The sequence below is a fragment of the Engystomops pustulosus genome, chromosome 5 (assembly GCF_040894005.1).
Source record: "Engystomops pustulosus chromosome 5, aEngPut4.maternal, whole genome shotgun sequence".
Classification (NCBI taxonomy): Eukaryota; Metazoa; Chordata; class Amphibia; order Anura; family Leptodactylidae; genus Engystomops; species Engystomops pustulosus.
Window position 1 is genome coordinate 104,555,081 of NC_092415.1, and position 26,805 is coordinate 104,581,885.

At 41.7% G+C, this 26,805-nt stretch overlaps 1 protein-coding gene across 1 annotated transcript in view; it reads right to left on the reverse strand.

The window, feature by feature from the left end:
• Positions 1–10,641: 10,641 nt before the first annotated feature.
• Positions 10,642–26,805, reverse strand: part of SLC6A3 (solute carrier family 6 member 3) — a 69,421-nt gene continuing 53,257 nt past the window's right edge. Inside the window, exons 13-15 of the mRNA XM_072152792.1 lie at positions 16,904–17,071; positions 12,970–13,041; positions 10,642–11,282 (exon numbers count right to left, since the gene is read on the reverse strand). Of these exons, the coding sequence (XP_072008893.1) occupies positions 11,259–11,282; positions 12,970–13,041; positions 16,904–17,071 (264 nt within the window). The 3' untranslated portion in view covers positions 10,642–11,258. The remainder of the gene's footprint in view (positions 11,283–12,969; positions 13,042–16,903; positions 17,072–26,805) is intronic.

Below are 26,805 nucleotides of genomic sequence, written 5' to 3' on the forward strand. Positions count from 1 at the left end.
ATGGCTCTTTCTTGCCCCCTATACCTACTGTCTGCTACTTTGATATATCCCCTCATTAGTATCCATCATATAGACCCATATAGATCTCTGCCTTGTTTAGGTCCTGAATGGTCTCTGCCTTGTTAATTTGAATGCAAACTTCAGGCGCCGGCTCCCCTTACTGGAGTGAGCACTGATTACCCCATGTGCTGCATATCCTGAAACCGGGGGAGTAAGCATGCACACTGATTAATTTGCCTGTTGTGTGAATGACTGTAGCCAGCGATCAGCGTAAACACTGGTACACTTGGTGGTTTCTGAGGCAACCTGTTTCATTCACCACCTTCCTGCAGTGTACCCCATCCTCCGCTTGCACATCATGACTGGAGCTCCGTCAAATCATCATTATGCGCCGATCACAAGTTGTACTTAGCATGGCGTTTCACAGGTGTAGCAGTAGCTTAGACTCAAGGGGGTGAAGCTACTATACAGGCAGTCCCCGGTTTACGTACAAGATAGGGTCCGGAGGTTTGTTCTTAAGTTGAATTTGTATGCAAGTCGAAACTGTATATTTTATAATTGTAGATCCAGACAAAAAATTTTTGGGCCCCAGTGACAATTGGAGTTTAAACATTTTTTGCTGTAATGGGACCAAGGATTATCAATAAAGCTTCATTACAGACACCTTACAGCTGATTATTGCAATCTAGGACTATAGTAACATCCAGAGACTTCACCAGAGGTCAGAGGGGTCTGTCTGTAACTATCGGTTGCCTGTAAGTCGGGTGTCCTTAAGTAGGGGACCGCCTGTATTATAAAACACTAATTACAGATTGCACTGCACAGATAGCAGGTCAATCTCACACTCTATATACCCCAGGATATGTCACTCACATGAATGTCCAATATATCTACATTTTTTGTTGCATCTACTCTAGTGTCCCTCTGAGGAACCCATTTTATTGGAAGAAATGTGTCAGGATGGGAGAATGCGGGGCGTCAGTTAGGGTTCAGTACGAGGTACTACATTTGTAATTGCGTGAGTAATTATGTCGGGGGTTAGGGACAGTAAGTTGTTATGTCTCCTTTGAGCCACACATTCAATCTCTTGCTCGCTCTTGGCAGTTGCATCTCAGAAACATCTCTAGAATCCGACCGTTTCTCACATTTGAAACCTGTAAAATGCTAACTGTTGCTCTGATTCACTCTCGTCTAGACTACTGTAACTCTCTACTAACCAGTCTTCCACTCACCAAACTCTCTTCTCTCCAATCGATTCTTAATGCAGCAGCCAGGCTCGTCTTTCAGACTAAACGCTAAACGGATGCCTCCAGTTCATGCCTGTCACTACACTGGCTGCCAGGCTCCTTTCAAATGCAGTTTAAAATAATAACCCTCATCCACAAAGCTCTGTATAATGCTGCACCCCCCTACCTCTCCTCTCTTATCTCAGTCTCGTGCTCTTAGATCTGCCAGGGATCTTAGATTAACCTCTATCCTAGTGCGGACCTCCGAATCGCGTCTCCAAGACTTCTCTAGAGCTGCACCCATTCTATGGAATGCTCTGCCCTGGACTATCAGACTAATACCTTACCTCCAAAGTTTCAAATGTGCTCTTAAAACCCATTTCTTTAGGCAAGCATATAACACTCATTAACTGCATGAAGTTTTAACTCTTTTACTAGCCCGTCATGTGTCCTCCTCCCATCTGTTATCCAGCAACCAGCAGGCACCAGACTTCTCTGCAGTCCCATTCACCCTGGACCTTGTATATAAGAGGACGGCTGATGGGTCAAGTGACAGCAATTCCACTTATTATATTTTGTTCTATTCCCTTAAGAAGAATGACAACACCAATAGAAAAAGGAGATGAGCATAAATTGTAATAAAAATGCAAAAATTTATTGAAGTCATTTTTTTAAAAATAGAACATAACAAAAGGGTAGTGTAGTTTTAGGTGCTGGGCAGCGAGCACACAATGGCTGACAAGGAAGTAGACAAATTTAAAGTGCTTAGTGCATAGCCAAAAGGTGCTAATTACATCACAGAAGCAGGTAATGTAGAAAAATATCACAATGCATAAACAAGGAGCGCACAGAGGGAAGTAATAACCTGTACCTGACCTGGTGGGTTTAGAGCAGTGATGGCTAACCTATGGCACTGGTGCCAGAGGTGGCACTCAGAGCCCTTTCTGTTGGCACTCAGGCCATCACCATAAATGACTCCAGGTTCTTCCTACAGTCCCAGACAGCCCAGGACTTGCTGTGCACAGAGGTATTTTAAAGTGACAGCTCTACCTGGGACTATTTTCTACTTTATTGGTGTCCTCAGGTGCTGGTGTCAATGAAAACTGTGACAGAGAAGGAAGTATAAATCACTAATTAAATTTCTAAGCTGGCACTTTGCGATAAATAAGCGGGTCTTGGTTGTAGTTTGGGCACTCGGTCTCTAAAAGGTTCGCCATCACTGGTTTAGAGTATGAGGGCGCTGAGGAGAAGATGCTGCCCTTAAGAAGAATGGCTTGACCATTATATATTCTTTTACCTCTTGTGTCACCCAACTCCTCCTCATAAACTGTAAGCTCTTGCAAGCAGGGACCTCACTCCTCTCGTTCCATATGAATGTTTGTGCTCTGTCATGTTTTATTATATTTGTATTTGTCCCCTATGATTTATAAAGCGCTACGGAATATGATGCCGCTATATAAATAAAGATTATTATTATAAGATTGTTATATGTATTGAATACTCTTCCCAGCTTCAGGACTACCTGCCTAATATTGGTGACCACAAACATCATTTGATGTGTCTTCTTTTGAGTATTTTGTTTTATGTCGTGTATGTGTATCTTTATAGGTACCTTTTAATGCATAATTAATAAAGGTCATGTTTTAGCTTTTATATACTATTGCTGGTGTTATACCTTTTCTAGTATAATTAGGGCATTTTTTGAGAAATCCTGGAGTCTAGCAGGGTGGGGGGTTGAATAAAGGAAGAGAATTTCTCAGATCACTGGCAGATCGAAGAGCATGGGTTGGTGTATAGAATGATAAGAGAGAGAAGAGGTAGCGAGGTGCAGCCTTGTGTAGAGCTTAATGAATATGGGTGTTTAATTTAACCCCTTACTGACATGTGATGTAATACCATGTCACATGCCCTGTGCGGGTGCATGGAGAGGGCTCACAGGCTGATAGCCGGTAAGTCTTTGCTGCATAAAAATTCCCCTAAAAATATGCTCTCGCACCAGCTCACCCTGAGCTGGTGCCATGTATATGTGTATAAACCTACCACTTTTAAGTGGTAGGTTTCCTTTAAGCTCACATTGGGTTACTATGGGAGCACTATTCTTGGCATTGATATTTTGGGAACACTGTTAGATACATCCCTATACAAATATTGTGAGGTAACACTGTTTAAGCACATTTGATGTTTGGAACACTATGCAATGATGCAATTATATTTAACCCCCTTCACGTCGCAGCCTTTTTTCCTTCATATGTCGCATTTTTCATTAATGTTTTCATTTTTCTGTGTACAGAGCTGTGTGAGGACTTATTTTTTGCATAACAAATTTCACTTCTCAGTGACGTTATTTATCACACCATCCACCACTTTTTTATGGTCTCAGTTTTTACAACTTTTCCTGTGTGCTTCAAATGATGCATTTACTTTAGTCTTAAAGGGGACCTACCACTACGATTCTACCTATAAAGGTAGAACGGGTGGTAGGTGGATGAATGGGACCTTTTTGGGCTAATTCTTATGTCCCGGCTATTCTTTTGTAAACTTTAATGAGTTTATATGCTAATTTATTTAAGCGGCTACTGGGGCGTGGAGTAGCCGGACATGAGGCTACTAGTCGCGGCTACTCCGCGCCCCAGTAGCCTCGTACCTCCGCCTACCAGGTAATCTTCGTCCGGGTACCCGGCGTTCTGCGCATGCGCAGTAGCACAGGCCTCGGAGCTACAGCCGCGCACCCGTAGGACGTACACGTAGTACTCGGACGAGGAGTTGCGCGCCGACGATTACCTAGTAGGCGGAGGAACGAGGAACGATACAAAAATAAATGAGATTTTCTCTGCATTAGTTTTAATTCAGTAAAATTGTAAAAATATATTAAAAACTATATAAATGAGGTATCACCATAACTGTAGTGATCCATAGAATAAAGATAATATGTTATTTTATGGTACGGTGAATGATTCCAAAAAAATACAAGAAGAAAGGAAACCAAAATTAAAAAATTGTTTCCTACATACATTTAAGAGTTAATAAAATCTCATCGATGAGCTAATGACCCACTTAAATGAAGTATTTGTAAAGTGTATCTAATGTCGCAAAAAAATAAGCCCTTATTTGTCCAAATTCCCCCCCCCCCAAAAAAAATTGTATAGCCAATAAAAATGGACAAGGCATAATCTTCTCTGAATGGCGAAGCTTCCCTTTATTGTCCTGGCATGTGCCAATACAGCAGCTTACCACCACATATGGGGTATTGTTACACTCAGGAGAAATTGGGTATCAAACTTTGTGGACAGTTTTGGTATTTTATCCACTGAGAATTTGTAAATTTTTTTGAAAAACACATTCATTTAGCCACAAAAAATTAAAATTTCAAAATTTCATCCGGTCATGCTTGACCGCGGCATGTAAGGGGTTAAACACCCACGATCTATGTTTTGTTAGTGCCGGGTTTGGGCTGTGACATCACAGCTCGACACCGGCACCAGCGAGACCCCGTCTCCCGAAATCTTCTTGTGACGTGCCGCCGTAGAAAGGCGTCGCATCAGAAGAAGTACCCTTAATGACCGCCGCAAAAAGCCGATATGGCGGTCATTAAGGGGTTATATACAGCTATGAGTTATATATCTGTATTACTGAAAATTTCATACTCCTCCTCGGCTAAAAATACTCCTCAAAAAAAAGAGGAGTATTATTACCCTTCTAGAAAAATGTTAGCACAACCTCTGTTATGACCATTACATTAACTTATATTTAACCTTCCTCTATTTTCCTAGTTAATCTCCCCTGGTTAAGACAATTTAGATAGATGTGCAAAAACAACCTCCTGACGAAACCACAGGGTGAAGAGTACATTGAGGTGTTTCTACTCCCCAGCATGTTCCTACACATTAACAGCATGACACAAGATAATGTGTGCAGTATGGGACCCTTTATACTTAACTTGGAGGGAGAGATTTATCATATGCCAGGGCTAGTTTTAGTAAATAAAAATGTTTATTTTTTTTAAATACTTTTTGGGGTAGTCAAATTCCTATGCAGCTCTTGATTATTTTGGGGTTGTGGTAGAAGTGCAGAAATGGTCCGGAATAGGTTTAGGGAAAATTTTTAATATGAAAATGAATTTTGCCCTCAATAAGTTGTGTTTCACAGGTTTAAATTCACATTCATTATAGAACTTTGAAGGATAGTCAAATAAATACTTTAGGTCAGATCCGCAGCATTTTAAGTACAATCATCGAGTATTAGGTATGACACATTTTATTAATACAACCAAGCTGCCAGGGGGATATTGCTTTTACATTTCTACCAGACCATTGCTATCACTGCTTGATGCTGCCTTCATTATCCATTATATATGCATTAAAGGACATCTACCACCAGGATAAAAGACTATATGCAAATGAGATGGAAGGGCTCCAGACTCCTTAAACACCTATGGAAACTAGAGCCCCTGAGGCTCATTTGCATACAGTCCTTCATCCTGGTGGTAGATGCCCTTTAACTCATCTAAAGACCCCATAGCCATCCAAAACTAAAAAGCAAGACATCATAGAACATTGAAGAAAATTAGACAAGCAAAAGGGGACCAACCCCATACACACCTGCACCTTTGGGTGTGTCACTAGCAAAGTTAATCAATAAGAAACTTGATTTTGCGGCTTGTCATACTTATTTTTTCATGCAAAAAAGTAACATCAGACATCGAGGAAATCAAATTTTTTATTTGACTTGACATAGGATTGAAATATCAATATTTTCTCAATACGTGGCATTTTAACAAGGATACATCAATATCTATATAAATCCATGTGTAAAAATGTTTAGCACTCATTTGAAGTTTTTTAATATGCACATAAGCAAATTCTTTATGTTCCATGGCTAACATTTAGATTACTAGTTGGCACTTAAGCTATATCACTAGTTATCAAACAGAAATCAACTAATTATCAATTAACATAATTTTAAAGGGGATATCCATGCACTTAACTATGTATGGGGTATACAAAGGATGAGTGGAAATGTGCCACTATACCAGTAGTGGACTACAAAACTGCAGGTGCTGCTCTCATTCACTTCTTTGAGAGCTAAGCCCGCAGTGTGGCCTCATGGCCAATACACTACTAACAGATCCATTAGCTTCTTGCTCTATCCCTAGTGTAGTGACACACAGGCACTTATGCACACAGGTTAACAAATGCCTCCTTTGCTAGTCCCACACTTTATAACAAGCCATGCCCGACAAGAAGCAAAAACCCACAGAAAGCAAAAAAAATTTTAAGGAATGTGCACCTTTGTTTTAGCACACATTTACAAAGTATGCTTTTTTTTTATTAATTTAACAAGATTAATGTATAACTAAACTTTTAACAAGGTTGCATAAATCAACAGTACAGATGATAATAGTAAACTGTATAATGTACTATGTAAAGATACATGTTTCTATGTCCTTCTTTACCCCTTACCCCTTGCTGCCAGGGGCGTAACTTGATCAGGTGCAGAGGTTGCACTCACACCAGGGCCCAAGAGGTTTAGGGGGCCCTTATGGTATTATTTTCCCATATGAGAAGACTATTACTACAAACCATAAATTAAAGTCGGGGGCTTGGCATAGATTTTGCATTGGGGCCCATCAGCTTCTAGTTACACCACTGCCTGTTGCTGTTCGATATTAATTCATTCTTCTTTATTTGAGCAGTTTGTGTAAATCACCTTTCTTTACTGTACTACACCTGAGAAATAAAAGAACTTGATAATGTTCCTAATGACTTGAAGGAAATTAGGAACATGATAAATCAGGGGCACTTACTCATAGATCCAGGCACTATGACTGTGGTAATCTTCTTGTATTTGTTATCCATGGCCTTCCTCCTTCTAAAATCAACTTTTAAAGTTATGCTGAATGACTATGTGCATGTTACAAAAGCCCTCTGTACTCTGGCTTCATAAGCTGTTGTTATATTACTATATTGGTAAAGAATATACCTTAGTGCATATTAAAAAGCCATATTGGTTGGTTGCAAATAACACTACTGTAAATATAAATCCAATCAAGGATTACAGTACACAACAGTACAAATTTACAAATTAAGAAGAAACAAGACAAAACATTTAATTTTAACAAAGTTTAACAGTCAACTATATAGCAGCTTAAAATAAGGGACTGAACTTGCGATGTGAAACAGTCTTTGCGCTGGCTCGTTATACTTATAACAGCTCTCATTGACATAACTAGTCCCAAACAGGATTGTATTGTAGAGATGAAAAATTGGTGAGCTACCATTAGGCCTCTTTATTATCCCCATATTTAAAAATCATTTGATTGAATTTTCTTAATGAACATCATTTGTGATGCCAAAATATTGTATTGGTTTTGTTCCATTGTTACTTACTGAATAGACCAGATATACCTAAAACTCTGTTACCAAAAGAGAAAGCTATTTTCAAAAGGGGCTACCCACACTATGACTACCCTGAACCTTATTATTTTTTTTGCATTGTGATTCAGTAGGTCAATGAAGTAGTACATACCATTGTGAATAGAATAACAAATAAGTTGTAACATATACAAATGGGTAAGAGGAATTTTTCACTCGCATTCAACTTCTCACTCAGTGATATTTTATTCCACAAGTTAATATAAATGAAGACACATGTAACACCTTTCCTTATCAGTTACCTATTGATTACTAATATAAGCAACAACACTACTTTAGTATACATATAAATTGAATTATTCATATTTAAGAGTCTATGTGATACAATGTAGTTTATATATAATATAACACAGTATTAAATCCTGTATTTGATTTAACTCTACAACAATACAGTTAAAAACCATAATGTCTTTTATAATACATATTTCATGACACTAAAAGTATACATTTCACAAATCTTTACATGTACATCTCTATATACTCTCAAGGGCTGAAGTAGATTTATTCCTTTATGTCCTATGTGAGCCAAAGCTTTTTACAAAACAAGATTTTTCACATTTCAATGAAGCTCTGTGCTTTATAGGGAAATCCAAAGATGTTATCAAACCACAACTAACATAGTGAGCACTCAAATCATTTTTCTAGGGTTTTTGTACAAATTATGTTATTTGTTTCTTGCTAAAGTTTGCTACTTAGATGCATCTTCAGGACTGCAGAAACAGGAAGTGGTTCAAATATTTTGGCTGCTTCTGCACTACTGCACACAGCAACGTCATACCTGTTGTCTTAGTCAAGTTTATCACGTTTTTTATATAGCTGAAAACCAACATGTTTTTTCTACTATACATAAATTACCTTTGGCATCTATTCTAATCCTCTGCTATCATCCTGTCTCAGTCTTCCCCTTCAGCTTAGCATTCTGATTGCTAACAACGATCAATCCGTAGAGTGGAAGTGGAGGGAACAGGAGGTGCACTTTATGGACTGAGGGGTCACAAAAGGGTGGGGATGGGGTTTTGCACTCAGCTAGTTCTGGTCACTGCTAAGTAATTACAGCTGCTCAGTTTAATAAAGAATCTTTTATCAGCCATAAGTCTTCCCTGCACACCACCAACCTTTCTCAAGGTATTGGCATGGCTGTAGTCAGGTCAGTGTAGAGAGGCAGTTAGGATCAGCACAGAAATCTTATATATAGGAATAGAAAGCTATTTACTTTTGTGTGCTATGTCTTCTCCGTTCTCTGTACCCCCATCCCCTATTGTCCTGAGAATAGGAGGAAATGATAGCATCTGCTTAATAGCCTGGCTGACACATCCATCACAGCAGGTAGTATGTGAAGTGGTCATAAGGCTGTATTAGATTATAGGTCTATCAGTATAACAATGCATAGGTGTACATGTGTGTGTAAAAATCTGTGTACTAGAACTGCTAGAGGTTGATAGGAGAGCTCTGCATTATGGGAAGTAAAGGAAAGCTGCTCTGGCCTCATAACCTTTAGCTGATCCCACGACCAAAAGGTGCCTGCCAACTTCAGGAGAAGTTGACGATGATTTTATAAGTAAGGCTGATAGATATATATCACAGAAACTGATTTGTCCCTAGGCACTTGAGACCTTCCTCCAACTTACCATATACACTTGAGTATAAGCCGACCCAAATATAAGCTGAGGCTCCTAATTTTAATACAAAAAACTGGAAAAACCAGTATATAGTCAGCCAGCCTCAGAATATAGCCAGCCAACCTGCCCACATTATAAAGCCATCTTGCACCTAATATACAGCCAGCCAGCCCCATGTGTATAGCCAGCCAGCCTGCCTCCGGTATATAGCTATCCAGCTCCAGTATGCCCAGCACATTAAAAAAGTCAATATTTACCTTTCAGATGCCCCACCCGTAGGACCTCTTCTTACGTCCAGCAGTGGCACGACATTATGGGTACAAGCTCTGACATCAGCAGCTGCTGCCATCATATTGTGTGTGCCAGCAGCGGTTGTCATCATAGCCTGTGCGCCACAATGTCACTACAGGACCTGTGGGGGGGGGGGGCATCGAAAAGGTGACTACTGACTTTCTTTTTTTACTCCAGTTTGGGTTTTTCAGCACATTTTTTGTACTCATGTATATACGCTACTTGTGGGATGGTTTAAATATCAATAAAAAGATATAAGATTGCATTGCGTCATCAGTTTGTGGTTATATAGGTAGAGAAATAAGGTGGTTAGAGGTTTTACAACTGTATTAAATTATAAGAATATTAATTATGTCTAAGATAGGCTGCAGTACCAAAATATATGATCCATACCCTAATCAATCTCCAGATTTCAGTTGCCTCCTGGATTTTTAAGACCTGGTGTCTCTTGACATGCAGTTAAAGGGAACCTGTCGCCAAGGAACTCATTTTCACTAAAGACAGGTTGCAGAAGCCTATTACAGCTGCATTGCAAATATGCGATTATGACCTCTTTAAGCATTTGCATTACAATATTATTTTGTGTTATAACTTACCTTGCACCCTGACAAAATCATCTGCTAAGTCCCAGAGATTCACTTTGGTTTGCATGCATTTACAAAAACAAGATGTGACTTGTCTGCGCTGTGCACTCCTGCGCACTCAGCCCCCACCTTTGTGCTGCTATACAGCTACTCCCTCCTCCTTCTTCACTCATAGGAACAGAGATCACAGCCTGGTGAGCTGACATTAGTGGGGGAGGGAGTAGCTGTACAGGAGCACAAAGGTGGGGGCTGAGAGCTGAGGAGTTTGCGGCACAGACAAAGTCACGTCTTCAAATGCATCCAAACCAAAGCAAACCACTGGGACTTGGCAGAGGATTTTGTTAGGGTGAAAGGTAAGTTTTAACTCAATTATATAGCAAAACAAATGCTTAGAGAAGGCACAAAGGCATGTTTTCAATGCAGCTGTAATAGGCTTCTGCAACCTGTCTTTAGAGAAAATGCAGTCCCTGGTGACAGGTTCCCTTTAAGATTTAATAATCCCCAACCAGATATTCACTGACTAGAGACGTGGCACAATCAGTGTATGTGAATTCATGTACTTTAAACTACCACCTACATTCTGAGCCCTGTGAAATACATGTAAACACAATTTACTTTTAAATATCAAGAAAAACCTTTAGTTTAGAGAATATATAACTCTTCAGTTACAAAATGTAAGCTTAAGCTGACCATTCTGATGGATGTGTGAACCATTAAAAGATTGACTTGTGTTCTTTAAATATTTAAATGCATGCCATAGCTTCTAACATTGTGTTAATTAGCTTAGTTTTGGTTTACTGCTCCCTTTCTAAATGTATTGTATCTGTGTAAAAGTTATCCTTTTTAACATTTTCCTTTCAGTTAAAATATACTAGATGTATAAAAATATAACATTAGTAAAAAAAAAAAATCACAAAGACAAGACAGCATTGATACCTATCTAGATTCCACAGACACTGAACAAACATTCTGTAGAGGAAGGCTTTCTTGGAAAAAACAATAATGCCTCTCATTGGACAGTATATTATAAATGTTATTTTTCTTGCTGCAAGTCTTGTCAATCTTCTGAAAACACAAGATGATATCCCAACGTCCTTTTAAATTATCTTACACACTCAACCAATGGTGAAGCTGTGAGAAAAAAAAATAAGAAAGAAAAAAGTATAAAAAACTAATTAATTATGAAACCAAATAGCAAATATATTTCTGAAAGATACAAATCTGTTTTTCACTAGGCCTTAAGAAAGGGTTATAATACAATTTCCAAACAATTTAACGAGTAGAAGCATTCATTTGACTGTTGACATCTTTCTCAGTAGTGGACATCAGAGGGGCTACTCTATGTATGGATCCGTCCCCCCCCCTCCCCCCGACACACTGCAGGAATAGTGCTTTTCTTAGATCTGCAATTGCTGCAACGATTAAATGAATAAAAATGAGACTGTTCGATGTATCAATGTGTAACAAAGTGTAACACAGTGTAACTCTTTTTAGAATATGGCAGGTATGTTTTCTAATGCCAGATAATCTGTTTAAATTTACATGTATATTTTTTCAAGCCAATTTTTTTAGAATACATGCAACATTTCAAGCATTAACTCTTGTGTACATGTTTAGCATCTCTGGTTTTCTCATTATTGAAGCTATTAAATGTAACACTGGAATGAAGGCAATAACAGGGTCAATGTCCTGATTAAGCATGTGGCCGGCAGTTGAATGCGTTACTAATTACATTGTTATACCTATTATTAGTATGCTTCACTAAGTCAGTGAATAGCGGAGCAAAAGTAATGACAGTCCAAGGAAAAGGGATCCTTATTTTGCTCTTTCCTGTTGGATATGGTATGTTTAGAGCAATACTGATTTGGTCCTTCTAAAATATTATACAATATATTATATAATATAAATTATATTATATTATAAATTATAATATAATATACATTATATAAATAATTCATAATTTAAAATTACATATTTATCTATATACATTTTCTAATATTTTTCTACACACTCTTTATTTTTCCAAAGCATGTTTTCCAGAACATGTTATGCTAGGAAATCTATTTGACCTAGTTCAAATGCTCATTTGTATCCTTTCAAAGCATTTTGGAGATGGGTACTAATCAGGAGACACTGATCATACTAAGGGGGGCACAATCCCTATTATTAATGAGGATTTGTACTGTCTATGTTATTAAAGGGGGGTGTTATTCCTATTATTGATGGGGGTATTAATTGGGGTACTGTCTGTATTATTATTAATGGGGGCATTATCCCTATTATTAATGGGGGGTGTATTGTATGTATTATTATTAATGGGGTGCACTATCTCTTTTGTTATTAATGAGAGTCATTAATGTCTAATATTGAATTGGGTGTGAGGGCACTGTTTCATATTAATTGCATGAGGAAGCACTTTTTTCTAATATTATAAATTAGGGGAGAGTAAATAATGGAAAAGGGTAATGGCATTAAGGGCTTAATGTTAGGAGATGAGGCATCTTTTTATAGTTCACCATAGGCTGCAGAGAGGTTAGCTTCAGCCCTGTTTACATACAAGCATCCCCACTGGGGATATTGATTGGTTGCAGTATGTGTACTTGAGGGGCAGTGTCTGTGAGTTTGCTATTGTCTCACAGCTCTTAAAAGGAGGTCAGTCAACAAAGTGACTGTCTGCAAATTACATCATTAGAAACCTTGCCAACATCTACCTATCTTCTGTCTGTGACACAATGAGTAAAGCAGGAAGAAATGCAGAAATAAATAGGGTCAAAGGTTTAATTACACGTCAAGCCTGATAAAATAGAAAATAACTTACAGTAAACTGACGCACTTCTCCTCTTTCTATTAGATCATGTTCTTTTTCAGGAGTTATAGAGTATGCAATTTTCTGTAGTATAACAAAATACAAATGTTATATTACATATCACATAGTATGTGCACATATAGTGCATAATGTATACAAGTACAAGTCTATTGGGCATTTCTGACTTAAAAAAACATCATTATTATTTCTGTACCAAAATAGTAAAGAACTCATTTTAACATTTAGAAAGTTTTTTATTACAACTCACTTTTTTCACAAATCAATAGCTCTTGTCATGTAGAACTTTGCCTATTATTTTAATGACCAGTTTCTTTGCCATCATTCTCAGTTATGCCTATTTCTGCAGTAACAGTCTATACTGGCTGTGCTGTCTTTAACTTTGAGACCCTAGCTTGTTTACAAAAAAAAATACATACGGTTTCACTGAAGGAAGATGCTGCTGCTCCCTGCACACTTTGGAAGTAGATCATATAATGCTCTCTGTGTGTAGCTAGCAGGAGAGCTATATCTCTGCAGATCTGTGGAAGCTAAAGTCTTCTATACCGTGTGACAAAATGTTTTACTGTACACTTTTTACATAGCAGGTAAGCTATTAAGCTTTAGTGCTCACACAGCAAATACTATATACTTAATGTAACTGTTTCACTGTTGATTTCTATTACTTATTACATGCTCAGTGCTCCTCCATGTGATGAATGCTGCCAGACTGGTCATTATATAGCACTGTATGTACATACTATGGAGATATTTACTTTAGGAATCTCACTTTTTATTTCTGCTAAATTACTTAATGAGTGAACACAAGGTATCAACTGAACAGTGGGCAGCCTATATTTGACTCAGCTTAAGGGCAAATACAGGAAGAGATTGCCTTGTCTCTACCATAACTCTGGAATGAAACAGCTAAGCAGCAACATATGGGTATTGTTCTGTTTGTTTTTAAAAAGAGAAATACATATGACAATTTGATTTTTTTTTTAAATGATACAATTTAAATTACACTTTAATAAAAGGATTGAGAAATGAATTCTTTTTTTATCTGAAAAACATTGAAAAGGGTTTTCTAGATTGGAAACTTAAGGAGCCTTTCAGTGTCTTAAAAGAAAAACAGGGTGAATGTATCACTTGTCTGATTGTGTGTAGGGCCCTGAATGTCGATTTTTTTACACTAAAAGTCTATTCATTTCAGTAAGAATGAAAGTCTTAATGAAAGAGATCCTCAAGTAGATACTAGTTTTAAAAAGTTTACATATGTTCAACTTTAATGTTTAAGCTTTTAGGTTTAGGACTACAACTTATATTTACAAAAAGGAATTTATGCACTTTATGTAATATTGTGGCCATTTTGAGATATCTTCTGGATAGATGTATCCTAATCTAAGATACAGAAGGAGACATTGGCAAACTGGTTAAGTCCAAACTTATGTTATTTTAATTGTCCTGGAAATTGATATATTACCCCCTCTAGTCCTTTAAAACATCAGATTTTTTTTTACTTTAAAAAAATTTGTAAAAAATTAAAGTAACAAGTAACAAAAATTAAAGTAAAAAAAAATCTGATTTCATCTGATTTTCATTTCTTTCTAAAATGATACCACAGGACCACTAGGCCCAAGGATAAAAAAAGGAAACCATCAAAAGTCCTTTGAAATCAAACAACTGAGCCAAATCCAAATATTCTGATTCGATTCAGTGTCTGAAAGTTTCTGAAATTTTAGGGTCTTATTTTGTTTTTTTAACTTTTCAGCTTTTACTAAAACAATAACAACTGAGGCCTAATGGGAAACGGACAATTATGGAAACCATTAAAACCAATTAAATCAACTAAAATACTCAGATTTGATTCAGTGCCTAAAAGTTTCTAAGTTTAAGATGTCATAAGGCTTAACAAGTTAGCCAGGTATAGGGTTTGCAACGTACTGGCAATAGTGGTACACAACTGGTAAGTTCAGTTGTTTGCTAAGTTGTTTCTGCTTATAACCACCAAGTTGGAGAATTTAAGCAATAACCAGAATCCCTTGAAGGAAATATACCATTGGAATCAAGCATGGATAAACCAAGGACACTTACTCATATCTCCAGGTATCATGACTGTGCTAATTTTACTATTGAACTAGAAAGGTTCCGGGGGGGAGGGGGGGGGGGTTCAGGGGACATTACCAGAACCTCTCTGTGCGCACCCCGGCTCCTGCTCCCTCTGCAGCAAAGGAAGTTTCTGCATACAGTGGGAGAGGGAAGTGTTCCTTGCATCTCAATTGTAATGAAAGAGAACCTTCCTTTCATTGAAGTCAATGGGGAAAGGAAAGTAAATGGAGAGTTTCTGTTCAACTGCAATTCTTAGTTTGTGTTGCCTCCTAAAATTTAGAGTATAAAACAAACCCCGGACACTGGTGTGAACAGAGACTAATTTAGTAATTGGGGCTTATTTACAATGTCTGCACTGGGATTGTGTTGCACGCGGTGATCATTTTTTGGCACAGCTGTACTGGCTTCCATGCAAAACAAATTGGGGGGCGTGCCTTTGGACAATCGGACTGAATACGGGATTTCATTTTCAAATTGTGTCACAAAACAATGCAGTTACATGCAGGTAGAAGAAAGTGAACTTGCGCAATATCATGTGCACGATCTTTGTGAATTGCAGCAAAGTACATTATAGTCATTTTTTTACAAATACCTTAAAGGGAACCTGTTACCACATTTTTCACAAATACAGCTACTGCCAGGTTCCTGTAGAGCCCTAGTAATTATTTGACACTCATCTTTTAGCTAAAAATCTTTTCCTTAACAAACCCATAAAATCAGAGTTTTAAGCTTGCCTCGTACCTAGGGATCTATAGAGCAAGTTGAGTGGTGTGATCTGATGTGATGTGACCAGGATGACATCATCACAGATTCTTTAACCTCTTAACATTAGCAAACTGTATCCCAAGCACACATCTGACCACATAAAAAAACAAAGCATGCCTGCATGGACTTCTCTCCATTGAGGCTGCTTTGATTTCATGTAATATCATATGCTGTGATTGCATGAGATGTATGCTTGGTGTACACTCTGCTAATGTTAGATGGCTAAAGGACCTGCGATGATGTCACCCTGGTCCCATAGAATTACTGCAACATGCAGAGATAGCATGGGGAGGAGCTTCTGCATTCACCCCGGCGAGGCCACTTCAACCTCCACTTGTTATAGACATCCTTGGATACTAGTTAAAATTATAAAGCTGAATATATGGGAATCTGAAGGGAACAATTTTTAGATAAAAGAAGGGTGTCAGTTACCAGGGCTCTATAGGAACCTGCGACTAGCTGTGTTTGTGTAAAATATGGTGACAGGTTTCCTTTAAAGGGAATACATCAGCACCTTTGAGTATGCAAAACTGCAGACAGTGTTAAATAGTATCCCTGGAGAGCATTGTAACTATACCTGTGAGTGTAGTGTAGTATAAATAGTTGTGAGTGTAGAAATAGGGCTGGGAAAAGTTAAATTTTAATCCTGGTGTAACTGCAAGGGCTCTGGTTGGGTTTTTCAGCCTCAAGATATTAGTGCATCATGCTATGAACTGCTCAATGGTCCCTAACATCTGTTTAGAGACTGTTTTAGTTTTAATCCACCTTTTGCTAGAGCTCTTTCTAATAGCAGAACAGAGGGCTGTATTGTAGCACACTTCATATAAAAGAATGGTCTCTATCCTAAAAGACCAACCAGACCTTTAAGATGTGGATTAATAGTTTCACAGTCCTGCTGCTCCAAACAACACACACACAAATGTATGGTTACACAGGCTGTTACCTTATACTGACTGCAGCCTTGTATGGTCAAATCTACTGAGAAAATTGATTTTAGTTCTGTTTAGATACTGTATAACCAATAAAATATATATATATATATATATTCATAGTAAAAACAACATGAATAACTTACTTCTCGACAGGATCCAGGGAGTGTACAAAATTTATATATAGCATAAATCGGTACCATTGCCATGGATGAAATAGCAAGTAACCAGCCAATCACATTTGCCCATTCAGGAAAAGTGTAGCTTCCGTATTTTGGAGATCTATAGGTTACAATACTGACAACAACCACAAACTTAAAAAAAAAGGAAATTGTCATTATTTTAACAATAAATTGAAATATTTTTTTTATACGATAATACATATTTCTATAATACATGTCATTATAATACATACCACTACTATGCCAGTAAACTGAACCAAAAAATTGTACCATTTTGTCCATTTTAGGTCATAGAAGTAATTCAAATTCAACATTCCTCTAGCGCTTAGCAGACAGATGACATATGGCCAATAATAATTATGATATGGCAAAGAAATAAGGTGTGCTAAGAAGAGGGAGAGTCTGTCTGCTCACCTGGAGGCTATGCAGTGATGTCACATTTTTCTCTGAAATGTGTAGACTAAAACCTTGTGTGTGGCTTTGCGCCTAACATGTGTTAAACATACGTTTAATGGATTTTCCTGGACTGTTGTATGAAGCTGGACCCAGCATTTGTTTCTTTGTTGTGAAAGAAATAAGGTGGTCTCATTTGAGAAATCAAGATTTTACATCATTCCATGGACATATGAATGTTTGTTGGTTAGCTGGAGAAGATACAGCACCAGAATGCACCAAGCAAATACTCAATTGTGATGCTGTAATGATGTACCAGCAAGAACTAGCTACTCCCATTCATGTGGATGTTACTACTTTGGCACAGACAACTTCCTTATATGGACTCTGCCGGTACCACAATTCCTGGCTTAAAGAAAACCCATCAGGCAAAATAACCCCCCTAAACTAAATAGATTTTCATAAACTGCCATTAGAGAGCATTGCCTCTATCCCTTCATTCTCCCTCTACATGCCTGTAAACTTAAGCAATGAGGTCCTAAAGCTGTATGCAAATGACCTGTGAGATGTCCAATGAGTCATTAGCATATTCAAGCTGTCCAGCTTATTCATGAGTGGGAGGCAAAGCAACACCCCCAGTGCATGACTGACAGCCTGTATAATGGTGTGAGGCTGCATAATGATGTGCTTCCTGGCGCTGACCACCCCACCCCCCTGCAGCCTGTGTATAGGAGAGATACAACAGCTCCGGGATGCAGCCATGTTATAGCAAAACATGTCAGGTCCTTGTGTAGCTGATGTCTGTGTCTCTCACATGTGTATTAGGAGGACAGAGCATGTCAGCAGATGCAGCACACATACTAGCAATACTTTACTATACATTACACACAGACATGAGCAGGGGGAGGAGGGGGAGGAGTAACAGCGGTGACATCACTGCCTCTGACCATGTGACCAGCCTTAGTAACATAATAAAGAAAAGATGATTTTAGAATGATTAATGTATGAATTGACTAGATAAAGGCTGTGATGGGATCCTTGTGAGCTGCTCCAACAGGTAGTAGTGACAGGACAAGTGAGACAGACCTGATGACAGGTGTCCTTTAACATACAGGAAGTGATCAAGCTCCACCGCTGCACCTTTCGGTCACTACTTTCTAAGTTCTTTATTCATTCAGCATAAACAGTGACGTTTCAACTCGTGAGTAGAGATGAGCGAACATGCTCGTCCGAGCTTGATGCTCGGTCGAGCATTAGGGTACTCGAAACTGCTCGTTGCTCGGACGAATACTTCGCCCGCTCGAGAAAATGGCAGCTCCCGCCGTTTTGCTTTTTGGCGGCCAGAAACAGAGCCAATCACAAGCCAGGAGACTCTGCACTCCACCCAGCATGACGTGGTACCCTTACACGTCGATAGCAATGGTTGGCTGGCCAGATCAGGTGACCCTGGGATAGACTAGCCGCTGCCCGCGCTGCTCGGATCATTCTGTGTCTGGATGCCGCTAGGGAGAGAGCTGCTGCTGGTCAGGGAAAGCGTTAGGGTGTTCTATTAGCTTACTGTTAGGCAGGAGTGATTCTCAAAGAACCCAACAGCCCTTCTTAGGGCTACAATAACGTTCTACTTTTTTTATTTTAATTTGCATCTAGTACCATTTTGTGAGGAATTAGCAGGGGGACTTGCTACCGTTGTGTTTAGCTCTTAGTGGCACACATATCCATAGCAAAGACCGAAGTGGGAAAATTTAGTAGGGGTTGGATTTCAATTAGGCACTAACTCAGTGTCATCTCATCTGGCATAGTAGTGTGCTTTGATACTTGGCTAGAAAATAGCCATAGGAGAATACAAAGAGCTTACTTACGCATACAGTAGCGTTCTATATATTTGATTTCTGGTTGATCTGCTGGTGGCTGTACTTTCTGCAGTGCATGTACTAGCCAATTCTGAGCAATTTGTAGTGAGACTTGCGACCGCTGTGTTCTGCGCTTAGTGACGCACATATCCATAGCAAAGACCGAAGTGGGAAAATTTAGTAGGGGTTGGATTTCAATTAGGCACTAACTCAGTGTCATCTCATCTGGCATAGTAGTGTGCTTTGATACTTGGCTAGAAAATAGCCATAGGAGAATACAAAGAGCTTACTTACGCATACAGTAGCGTTCTATATATTTGATTTCTGGTTGATCTGCTGGTGGCTGTACTTTCTGCAGTGCATGTACTAGCCAATTCTGAGCAATTTGTAGTGAGACTTGCGACCGCTGTGTTCTGCGCTTAGTGACGCACATATCCGTAGCAAAGACCGAAGTGGGAAAATTTAGTAGGGGTTGGATTTCAATTAGGCACTAACTCAGTGTCATCTCATCTGGCATAGTAGTGTGCTTTGATACTTGGCTAGAAAATAGCCATAGGAGAATACAAAGAGCTTACTTACGCATACAGTAGCGTTCTATATATTTGATTTCTGGTTGATCTGCTGGTGGCTGTACTTTCTGCAGTGCATGTACTAGCCAATTCTGAGCAATTTGTAGTGAGACTTGCGACCGCTGTGTTCTGCGCTTAGTGACGCACATATCCATAGCAAAGACCGAAGTGGGAAAATTTAGTAGGGGTTGGATTTCAATTAGGCACTAACTCAGTGTCATCTCATCTGGCATAGTAGTGTGCTTTGATACTTGGCTAGAAAATAGCCATAGGAGAATACAAAGAGCTTACTTACGCATACAGTAGCGTTCTATATATTTGATTTCTGGTTGATCTGCTGGTGGCTGTACTTTCTGCAGTGCATGTACTAGCCAATTCTGAGCAATTTGTAGTGAGACTTGCGACCGCTGTGTTCTGCGCTTAGTGACGCACATATCCATAGCAAAGACCGAAGTGGGAAAATTTAGTAGGGGTTGGATTTCAATTAGGCACTAACTCAGTGTCATCTCATCTGGCATAGTAGTGTGCTTTGATACTTGGCTAGAAAATAGCCATAGGAGAATACAAAGAGCTTACTTACGCATACAGTAGCGTTCTATATATTTGATTTCTGGTTGATCTGCTGGTGGCTGTACTTTCTGCAGTGCATGTACTAGCCAATTCTGAGCAATTTGTAGTGAGACTTGCGACCGCTGTGTTCTGCGCTTAGTGACGCACATATCCATAGCAAAGACCGAAGTGGGAAAATTTAGTAGGGGTTGGATTTCAATTAGGCACTAACTCAGTGTCATCTCATCTGGCATAGTAGTGTGCTTTGATACTTGGCTAGAAAATAGCCATAGGAGAATACAAAGAGCTTACTTACGCATACAGTAGCGTTCTATATATTTGATTTCTGGTTGATCTGCTGGTGGCTGTACTTTCTGCAGTGCATGTACTAGCCAATTCTGAGCAATTTGTAGTGAGACTTGCGACCGCTGTGTTCTGCGCTTAGTGACGCACATATCCATAGCAAAGACCGAAGTGGGAAAATTTAGTAGGGGTTGGATTTCAATTAGGCACTAACTCAGTGTCATCTCATCTGGCATAGTAGTGTGCTTTGATACTTGGCTAGAAAATAGCCATAGCAATAGGATAGCATTGTTTGGTTTTAAAAACTCAAAAAAAAACAAAAAACACAAAAAAAAAAAAAAACCACAAAAAAAAACAAAAAAAAGTAAAAAAAAAAATAAAGTTATAACTCTCATTTTAAAAATGTTTAACCCGAGGGCTAGGGGTAGAGGACGAGGGCGGGGACGTGGGCGTCCAACTACTGCAGGGGTCAGAGGCCGTGGTCCTGGGTGAGACACCACCTGCTGATGAGGGAGCAGGGGAACGCCGCAGAGCTACACTCCCTAGGTTCATGTCTGAAGTTACTGGGACTCGTGGTAGAGCACTGTTGAGGCCAGAACAGTGCGAACAGGTGATGTCGTGGATTGCTGACAATGCTTCGAGCAATTTGTCCACCACCAGTCAGTCTTCCACGCAGTCCACCCATGTCACCGAAATCGCCACTCCTCCAGCTCCTGCACCTCAGCCTCCTCCCCCCCAGTCTGCCCCCTCCCAGGAAAATTTGGCATTTGAACCGGCATACTCTGAGGAACTGTTTTCTGGACCCTTCCCACAGTCACAAACCACTTGTCCGGTTGCTGCTGAGCAATTTTCCGATGCCCAGGTTTTCCAACAGTCACAGTCTGTGGGTGATGATGACCTTCTTGACGTAGTGGAAGTGTGTAAAGAGGTGTCCGACGATGAGGAGACACGGTTGTCAGACAGTGGGGAAGTTGTTGTCAGGGCAGGAAGTCCGAGGGGGGAGCAGACTGAGGGATCGGAGGATGATGAGGTGACAGACCCAAGCTGGGTTGAGAGGCCGGGTGAACACAGTGCTTCTGAGACGGAGGAGAGTCCTCGACCAGAACAGGTTGGAAGAGGCAGTGGTGGGGCCAGACGGAGAGGCAGGGCCAGAGCTGGTGCATCAGCGCCAAATGTGTCAACTAGTGAAGCTCCCGTGGCGAGGGCTCCTGCGGCGAGGGCTAGATCTTCAGAAGTCTGGAGGTTCTTTAAGGAAACACCGGATGACCGACGGACTGTGGTGTGCAACATTTGCCAAACCAGGCTCAGCAGGGGTTCCACCACTACTAGCTTAACTACCACCAGTATGCGCAGGCATATGAATGCTAAACACCCCACTCAGTGGCAACAAGCCCGTTCACCTCCGGCCGTGCACACCACTGCTCCTTCCCCTGTGTCAGCTGCTAGTCAGCCCCCTGCCCAGGACCCTGCCACAAAAACCCCATCGTCGCCTCCACGATCCTCCACAGCATCCACCAGCGTTCAGCTCTCCATACCCCAGACGCTGGAGCGGAAACGCAAATATAGTGCAACCCACCCGCACGCCCAAGCCCTTAATGTGCACATCTCCAGATTGCTTAGCCTGGAGATGCTGCCCTATAGGCTAGTAGAGACCGAGGCCTTTCGCAACCTCATGGCGGCGGCCGCCCCTCGGTATTCGGTCCCCAGCCGCCACTACTTTTCCCGATGTGCCGTCCCAGCCCTGCACCAGCACGTGTCAGACAACATCATCCGTGCCCTGACCAACGCCGTTTCTGACAAGGTCCACCTGACCACGGACACGTGGACGAGTGCTGCCGGGCAGGGCCACTATATATCGCTGACGGCACATTGGGTTAACTTGGTGGAGGCTGGGACCGAGTCTGACACTGGGGCTGCTCATATACTGCCGACGCCGAGGATTGCGGGGCCTACCTCGGTCCAGGTGTTTCAGGCCTACTATGCCTCCTCCTCCTCCCACCCCTCCTCCACCTCCTCCTCCGAACTACCATCCGTGGGCATGGCGCCATCAGTCGGTAGCTCTAGGCACAGCAGCAGTGCCGTCGCTAAGCGACAGCAGGCGGTGCTCAAACTGCTGAGCCTAGGCGACAAAAGGCACACCGCCCAAGAGCTATTACAGGGCATCACGGCGCAGACTGATCTGTGGCTGGCACCGCTGAACCTCAAGCCGGGAATGGTTGTGTGTGACAACGGCCGTAACCTGGTGGCGGCTCTGCAACTCGGCAGACTGACACATGTGCCATGCCTGGCCCATGTGTTAAATCTGATAGTTCAGCGTTTCCTCAAGACATACCCCAATCTGTCTGATTTGCTCACGAAGGTGCGCCGCATCTGTGCGCATTTCAGGAAGTCCAGCCCAGATGCTGCCACTCTCAGGGCAGCGCAGCGCCGCCTACAACTGCCCGCTCACCGACTGTTGTGCGACGTGCCCACGAGGTGGAATTCAACACTGACCATGTTATCCAGAGTTTACCAGCAGCGCAGAGCGATTGTAGACTGCCAGATGTCAACTTCCACCAGAACTGGTAGTCAGGTCAGTCAGCTTCCTCAAGTCTACAATGAGGAGTGGACGTGGATGTCTGATATCTGTCAGGTGCTGAGTAACTTTGAGGAGTCAACACAGATGGTCAGTGGCGATGCCGCCATCATCAGCCTCACCATCCCGCTGCTTGGCCTGTTGAAAAACTCTCTGGTCAGCATGAAGTCGGAAGCTTTGCGCTCGTCACAAGAGACAGGGGAAGAATATTCCCTTGTTGATAGCCAAAGCACCCTCAGGTCTGTTTCTCAGCGCATATCGGAGGAGGTGGAGGTGGAGGAGGATGAGGAGGAAGAGGAGGAGAATGTTGGTGAGACACAAGAGGGGACCATTGTTGAGTCCTTTACTGTTCAGCGTGTATGGGCAGAAGAAGAGGAGTTGGAGGAGTTGGAGGAGGAGGAAATGGACAGTCAGGCCAGTGAGGGGAGTGAATTCTTACGCGTTGGTACTCTGGCGCATATGGCAGATTTCATGCTAGGCTGCCTATCCCGTGACCCTCGCGTTCAAAGAATTTATTCCAGCACCGATTACTGGGTGTTCACTCTCCTGGACCCACGGTACAAGCAAAATCTTTCCACTCTCATCCCTGCAGAGGAAAGGAGTGTGAGAATGCATGAATACCAGCAGGCCCTGGTGCACAAGCTGAAACAGTATTTCCCTTCTGACAGCGCTAGCGGCAGAGTGCGTAGTTCTGCGGGACAAGTAGCGAGGGAGAGTAGGCGAGCAGGCAGCTTGTCCAGCACTGGCAAGGGTACGCTTTACAAGGCTTTTGCCAGCTTTATGTCACCCCAGCAAGACACTGTCACCTGTCCCCAGTCTCGGCAGAGTAGGGCTGATCTTTACAGAAAGATGGTGAGGGAGTACGTAGCTGACCATACCATCGTCCTAAATGATCACACAGCTCCCTACAACTACTGGGTTTCAAAGCTGGACATGTGGCACGAACTGGCGCTGTACGCCTTGGAGGTTCTTGCCTGCCCTGCCGCTAGCGTCTTGTCCGAGCGGGTTTTCAGTGCAGCTGGTGGCATCATCACCGATAAGCGTACACGCCTGTCGACTGACAGCGCTGACAGGCTGACGCTTATTAAAATGAATAAAGGCTGGATTTCTCAGAATTTCCAATCTCCACCAGGTGAAGGAAGCTCAACCTGAATAATTGATCCACTCCTCCTCCTCCTCATTTTCCTCCTTCTCCTCCTCTTTGTACAGTAAAGCAGAGGAAAATGGCTATTTTTTGACAGGGCCCACTGGCTCTTGCTATAGTACTTCATGCATTTAATTTTTCTGGAGGGCCACCTACCCGGTCCTCTGTTTGAAACAATTTTTGTGAGTGCCACATACAGGCACTCAATCTATTCCATTTTACTGCAGGGCCACCTACCTGCTCCTCTGGTTTGAAACATTTTTGGGACTGCCACATACAGGCACTCAATCTATTCCATTTTACTGGAGGGCCACCTACCTGCTCCTCTGGTTTGAAAAATTTTTGGGACTGCCACATACAGGCACTCAATCTATTCCATTTTACTGCAGGGCCACCTACCTGCTCCTCTGGTTTGAAACATTTTTGGGACTGCCACATACAGGCACTCAATCTATTCCATTTTACTGCAGGGCCACCTACCTGCTCCTCTGGTTTGAAACATTTTTGGGACTGCCACATACAGGCACTCAATCTATTCCATTTTACTGGAGGGCCACCTACCTGCTCCTCTGGTTTGAAAAATTTTTGGGACTGCCACATACAGACACTCAATCTATTCCATTTTACTGCAGGGCCACCTACCTGCTCCTCTGGTTTGAAACATTTTTGGGACTGCCACATACAGGCACTCAATCTATTCCATTTTACTGGAGGGCCACCTACCTGCTCCTCTGGTTTGAAAAATGTTTGGGACTGCCACATACAGGCACTATCCAAATTAAATTGTCTCCATAGCAGCCTCCACACGTTGTCTCCATTGCTACCTCCAAAAGTCGTCCATATAGCTGCCTCCATACATCGTCCCTTTATCAAACGAGGTGTGTCAGGCAGAAATTTGGGTTGTTTTCATGGATTCCACATCAAAGTTGTTAACTTTGTCGCCACCCTGCTGTGTTATCCACAAAATATACTGGCAAACTTTTACCATTTAGGGATATTATTTCAGCGCTTCTTGCGCATCTGTTTACATTCCCCTCACCCGGCATATCCTAAACTTATAAGAACGCTACTACACTTGATCTTATACAAAAGGTTCTTAGAAGTGCTGTTTGGGGAGTAGCCTAGAGACAGGGGCTTGAATTGGCGAAAGCTCGCCTGGCAGCGGAGCGCCAGCTCCATGCGCATCATGCGCTTCTTGCGCATCTGTTTACATTCCCCTCACCCGGCATATCCTAAACTTATAAGAACGCTACTACACTTGATCTTATACAAAAGGTTCTTAGAAGTGCTGTTTGGGGAGTAGCCTAGAGACAGGGGCTTGAATTGGCGAAAGCTCGCCTGGCAGCGGAGCGCCAGCTCCATGCGCATCATGCGCTTCTTGCGCATCTGTTTACATTCCCCTCACCCGGCATATCCTAAACTTATAAGAACGCTACTACACTTGATCTTATACAAAAGGTTCTTAGAAGTGCTGTTTGGGGAGTAGCCTAGAGACAGGGGCTTGAATTGGCGAAAGCTCGCCTGGCAGCGGAGCGCCAGCTCCATGCGCATCATGCGCTTCTTGCGCATCTGTTTACATTCCCCTCACCCGGCATATCCTAAACTTATAAGAACGCTACTACACTTGATCTTATACAAAAGGTTCTTAGAAGTGCTGTTTGGGGAGTAGCCTAGAGACAGGGGCTTGAATTGGCGAAAGCTCGCCTGGCAGCGGAGCGCCAGCTCCATGCGCATCATGCGCTTCTTGCGCATCTGTTTACATTCCCCTCACCCGGCATATCCTAAACTTATAAGAACGCTACTACACTTGATCTTATACAAAAGGTTCTTAGAAGTGCTGTTTGGGGAGTAGCCTAGAGACAGGGGCTTGAATTGGCGAAAGCTCGCCTGGCAGCGGAGCGCCAGCTCCATGCGCATCATGCGCTTCTTGCGCATCTGTTTACATTCCCCTCACCCGGCATATCCTAAACTTATAAGAACGCTACTACACTTGATCTTATACAAAAGGTTCTTAGAAGTGCTGTTTGGGGAGTAGCCTAGAGACAGGGGCTTGAATTGGCGAAAGCTCGCCTGGCAGCGGAGCGCCAGCTCCATGCGCATCATGCGCTTCTTGCGCATCTGTTTACATTCCCCTCACCCGCCATATCCCAAACTTATAAGAACGCTACTACACTTGATCTTATACAAAAGGTTCTTAGAAGTGCTGTTTGGGGAGTAGCCTAGAGACAGGGGCTTGAATTGGCGAAAGCTCGCCTGGCAGCGGAGCGCCAGCTCCATGCGCATCATGCGCTTCTTGCGCATCTGTTTACATTCCCCTCACCCGGCATATCCTAAACTTATAAGAACGCTACTACACTTGATCTTATACAAAAGGTTCTTAGAAGTGCTGTTTGGGGAGTAGCCTAGAGACAGGGGCTTGAATTGGCGAAAGCTCGCCTGGCAGCGGAGCGCCAGCTCCATGCGCATCATGCGCTTCTTGCGCA